Below are 5,811 nucleotides of genomic sequence, written 5' to 3' on the forward strand. Positions count from 1 at the left end.
TGACTTTATATGAACTCCCCCGTGAAATTAACCAAAATCTAGTACTCGCTAGTTCCAATAAACATCGAAAAAGTGGAAGAAAAGCTTACAAGAAAATTAAACGTGGCGTAGGCTTACTAGTTTCAATCGGACAAAGCAATCAGACCTAAGAATTGAATCTAGATCCGATAATGGAGAATCGAGATTCACATCCATAATCCAAAATCAAGCATGACTTGTGTTTAAAATCTGAGATTGAAGAAGTGTTGCAACGAGAGAGGAGAAGCCGAGAAGGAAAGGGAAACTTTTTAGTTTTATGTACAAGGAAGACGACGATTGCTGCGTTTTTTTATATATTTCTCTGTTTTATTATTTTTAATAATAATTCTCCAAAATATTAAGTTGTGCTAATTTTGTCATATATTAAGGAGTGTGTGCTAAGTTTGGAACAAAAACTAAAACTGGTGCTATTTTTGTCAATTGCCTGAAACTCTTGTGATTACAATGATTTGGATCTTATAGTGCTTGGTGTGACATTATAAGATAGCAGTATATATGTTGACCAAATAACATTATATTAACATATTATTACATAAATTTCATGGAGCTTAGTACAAAAATATGAAGAAAGAAAAAGTGAAAACATCATAACTGATACGCACTTAACTTAGTTCTCGTTCTTATTATCCTCATCAGGTAGACAAATTAAAGTTAAGCTATGAAACATGGGAAGATCTTGCTTTAAGTTTAGAGCTAGAAAATGAAAGCCAAGAATCCATGAAACCAAGATGTACAAGAGTTCATAGATATAAACAAATTCCTGAAACTCTCTTTAGTGTGATTCAAATCATTGACACCAACAACTATGCATGAGTGACAACAATTGGAGTTTCAAGAACAACTAATCAGATCAGAGCAACTCTCTCAATTCTACACCAAGAAACATAAAACGGGAAGGAAGTTTGATTCACTAGCATGGGTATGTGTTTCACAGTAGTTTACATGAAAATATGTTTAGCAAACGACCTTGCAAAATTTTGGACAGAGTTCGGAGATGATGACAACACAAACAGGGATCCATCCAAGCTGAACTTCCTGAAACTGTAATTAGTAAATATGTGATTATCCTTAACGATATATGTGACAACACAAACATGGATCCCATAAATCCTTTGTTTCGAGTGATAGTTATCATCCATAAATACCTTATAAATCTTATAAAATTTTATTAAATTTTCAAATTTAATAAGGGTAATTTTTAAAATGGACATTTTCAAAAAGGGACTTTTCTAAAAAATTATATTTATTTATCAAATTAAACATGTTTTAAAGAGGGATATTATTTGCCATCATTTATTTATTTATCTAAATTGTGGTATACTTATTATTTTTATGCTACAAATCTATAGTCAATTCACATCCAATCTAAAAAAAGTTATTTTCTTTATATTTTCTTTTTACAATGAAAATTAATTGTCTCATATCTATAGTCATTTCATTTTATATATTCTTTCTTCTAATTATAATCATTTTTGAACAAAAGTACATTTCTTTTTTTTTTCCACCTATTATTTTCATTTAGTAATATTACTAGTATATGTAAATATTAAATTTCTGTGATACACATCTTGATATATCCATTTATATATATACAATCTTATTGTAATATAACATTTTTTTTAAAATCATAAACCTCATCCATAAACAGAGTATATAGTAATGCAACCAGCTGAGAAGCTTCCACATGAATTGGAGGAAGAGATACTCTCTTACCTTCCAATAAAAATTCGCGCTCGATTTAGTTCTGTTTGCAAAAGATGGAACAATCTTTTCAAGGAACGGAGGTTCTTCAACAATGATTTGGGTCTCGCCCGTCCACAATTCATCTTGTTTTCCGGGCCCAAGATTTGTTCCGTGGACGTTAATCTTGATGGTCCATCTATAGAGGTGTATAATTTACCCTCAGATATTCCCTCGTATGTATTTTCAACAATGATTATGCACGTCGAATACTGCGACGGGTTATTATCTTATGTTACGAATAAAGGTTTCGGGATTTACAACCCATGGTTAGGACAGATTAGATGGATTAGATCCAATGTTTCAAACTGGAAAGCACCACGAGATTTCAGTGGGATGGGATACGACAATAGTAGAGCTGACAAGCACTACAAGATCTTTAGGTCTGATTACCACTATTCTGTAGACAAAACATCTCTGGAAGGTATAGTCGCCGAGTTTGGATCCAATGAATGGAAATCGTTCGAGATTAATGCATTCGAGGATTGGGATATAAGTATGCCGTTCTATAGTGTATCATTGAATGGAACTTTATATTGGGTTGCTATTAATCATGAGTCTCGTAAGTATTTTATCCAAAGTTTTGACTTTTCTACGGAGAGATTTAAACCCTATTGTATCCTGCCTACTAAAAACGCGAACTCATCCGATGCTAGATCACTTTCGATATTTAGGGAAGATCGGTTTTCATTTTTAGAGCAAGATTGCTACAAAAGGAATATTGAAATTTGGGTGACAAAAGAAAATATTAAAAATGGGGATGGAGAATCTGTAGAGTGGGTGAATCTGATGAGTGTGTCAGTTCCTGAATGGTCGAGTTTACGATTCAGCTCCAGCTCCTACCCGCCAAGTTACTTCGTCAATGAGGATTATAAAAGTTTGATGAGTCTTGTAATATGTTGTTATAACAAGGAGGGAAAAGCTTATATTTATATCGCCAAGGGAGATAAGTTCCATGAAATTGAAATTAAAGATTTCGTTGAACCAAGTGGTCGATATTGTGCTCGTCACCGTACCTATTTTCCAAGTTTGGTCCAAGTTCCTACGTTCACGATGAGTGGTAGGGGTATAATCACACAGCAGGAAGTTGAATCCCGCTTCGCACGCCCCAGGGGAGTACAAGTGAGCGTTGGAGTTGGAGGAGACGAGTGGGACGATGGCTTCTTCGAAAATGTGAAGACAATACTTGTAGATTTTAATAATTATGGCATCATCTTTGTCAAGTCTTACTGCTGCAAGGATAACATAGTTGTAGCTGGAGCAGCTCATGGGGATTCGAGAATAACTTATGGGGTGACATTTTTTGTTTTATTTTATTTTTCTAACTTTATAGTTTCATTTCCATGTATATATATAATTTTTTTAAAATAAAGTTTCCAGTTAATGACGATGACTATATTGAAGCCATCGAGGGGACCTACACTGAGAGTCACATCACCTCCATCACGTTCCGGTCTCACAAGGGCCGTAACACGCAACTGTTAGGAGTATTAGAGGGTATGTCCTTTGTGCTTGGAGGAGGACGAGGCTCGAAGATCATCGGGTTTTACGGAAGAAGTTCTGATGTTCATCTCACTGCTTTGGGCGTCCATCTCTCCCCCTCTCCCTAAATTTTTCATTTTCAAGATGAATAATGATGTGTAAGATGGGAGCCTAGTAATTTCTTCAAACTAACAATATATATTTTTATATTTACTATATAAAAAATTGATGTCTCAAACTAAATCTTATAAGTTGAAATACCTTTTTGGACTTTTGAGATTGTCGAAAACTACAACAAAGATATTAACCAATCGAAATTGCAAAATTTATGTGCTGAAAAAAAAAATAAACAAGTTTTAGGAAGCATCTCTCGTGTTTGTAGATGGAGAGCAATACTCAATTGGTTATCCTGCTTTAAAGTATCTCAATTTTTTTTTAATATATATATTATTTTTGTTATTGAATTAAATTTATTACTCAACACCAATAAGATAACAACAGCTGTAGATTTCTTCTCTGATCTGTGTCTTAAATTGTCTCACCAAAAACACTTTATGTGAAGATTAAATCTTCTCTTCTTCTTTTTATTTTTTATCATTATTATTTCTTTGACATTCATGGGAAGACTTTACGGATGGCAATGTTCTTAAAGGGTGTATTGAAACAATGATTTTGGAGGATTTTATAGGATTTAGAAAATTTGAAATTTTGATAGATTTTAGGGAAGTTAATATGATTTATGGTAAAATTCTTTTAAATCTCACATAAAACCATGAGATTTAGACTTTTGTATTTTTAACTAAACAAAACCTCTTAAATCCACAAAAATCCCTAAAACTTATTAAAATCCAAATCCACAAACTGTTTTGAATAACAGTGGATTTTAAAGTTGATTTTTAAATCATCAGTTGAATAACAATGTATTTCAGGAGACTTTTTAAAACCCATGATTAAATAACATAGGATTTGTAACTTTTACACAAATCACTAAAAATGTCAAGTTGAATACACCCCCCTAGAGAATATCTTCATGGATAAGCTAGACCTTGATTGATGAAGATGTCAATATGGAGAGCAATATTATCATATGTTATAAGCAAAACCATTTATTAAAGGGAATTTTGTCAAATCTACCTCATTGGATATAAATCTTTTCAGATTTACCACATTAGAAAAACCTTTTCCAATCTATCAAAAGTGACTGTACTAAATGACGTTAATAGCCTTCTTCTCTTCCCTTGAAATTTGGCGGCGATGCAATACAACATCTGACGTAGCATTAATTACATTTGCATTTAATTTTAAATTTGTGTTGTTTATTTTATTTAAGTGGTTATATGCACAAAATAAAAATAAAAATGAAGGGAACATGCAGACACAATATATAATAGACAAAATATAAGTTGTATATATAATAGTCAACTTATATATAAGTTAATTTATAGATAATAGATAAAATATAAGTTGTGGACAACATTTATCCTGCAAACAATAATTATATTTGACTTAAGTTTGTCCACTACCCTTAAGTTAGTGTGCTGTAATCTTGTAAACTAATAAACGATAGACATTACTTATAAGTTGTCCATTAAAACATATGTTTATACATTTATAATAATTTAAAATGATAAGAAATGCATAGTAAAAAATAATATTTAAAGTAGACGAATTATATATTTCTCGTAGAAAAGATTCTAGATAGTAGACAAAAATATTACATTAGATAACAAATGTCATGGACCAAAAATAAAATAATGTTAATCAATTAATATGATTGACAAAAAGTAAAAGTTTAAATTTGTCCACAGACGAAGCTAATAGAATAAAAAGTATGAGACAAATGTGATTGAGAAAGTTTTTTCTCATCATAGTAGAATCTTCTTTACATAAAATTTAAAAGTAAAAGCAAAACCCAGAAAATTAGAAAAAGATTTTAATTTAAATGAGACCTCATTCACCTCATTCACCTCATTCACGTGAAGGCATAATTAAATATATTATTTGTCTGACCAAAACATAAAAACACAAGACATACACGCTGACCTATACAGAATTCAATTTTTTTTTATTTTTTTAGAAAAAGTTTCGATTAAAATTAAGGATTATGTGCATATTTGCACTTCTAAGTTGTGGTATAGTCCGAAAGGACTAAGTTAATATGGTAGAACCCACAACTTTGGTTTCATAATGTGGCACATTTGTTAAAAAGTTCTTTATTAAATACCAAATTAAATCATTGTTAAAGTGAATATTGTATCTATTAGATAATTACCGAATACATACGTAATACGTTAACGAACCATAGTTTTATTTTTGGCTTGTTGTAGCGTTCGGAGGATTGGCGCGTGAGAGTTAAATAAATTTCAAATTTTTAATTGGTTTCTCAAAAACCGCCATACTGGACTTGTTCGTGTTTTCAGCTTTAAAACGCGGTCGTATCATTCTGTGTGACATGAGCTGACTTTTTCTAAGTTTAATTGGCTGGTTTGAATTATGTTGGTGAACGACCGATGTATATAACCCCAAAGATCGTTGACATTATTTAGATCA

The 5,811-nt window shown here is 31.5% G+C and overlaps 1 protein-coding gene across 1 annotated transcript; it reads left to right on the top strand.

Annotated features, from left to right (window-relative positions):
* Window positions 1,699-3,429, top strand: LOC104753469 (jacalin-related lectin 38-like). The gene is made up of 2 exons (XM_010475719.2): window positions 1,699-3,072; window positions 3,153-3,429. Exons 1-2 carry the CDS (start codon window positions 1,699-1,701, stop codon window positions 3,387-3,389), a joined length of 1,611 nt encoding a protein of 536 aa, XP_010474021.1. The 3' UTR covers window positions 3,390-3,429.

Source organism: Camelina sativa, chromosome 16, assembly GCF_000633955.1.
Source record: "Camelina sativa cultivar DH55 chromosome 16, Cs, whole genome shotgun sequence".
NCBI lineage: Eukaryota > Viridiplantae > Streptophyta > Magnoliopsida > Brassicales > Brassicaceae > Camelina > Camelina sativa.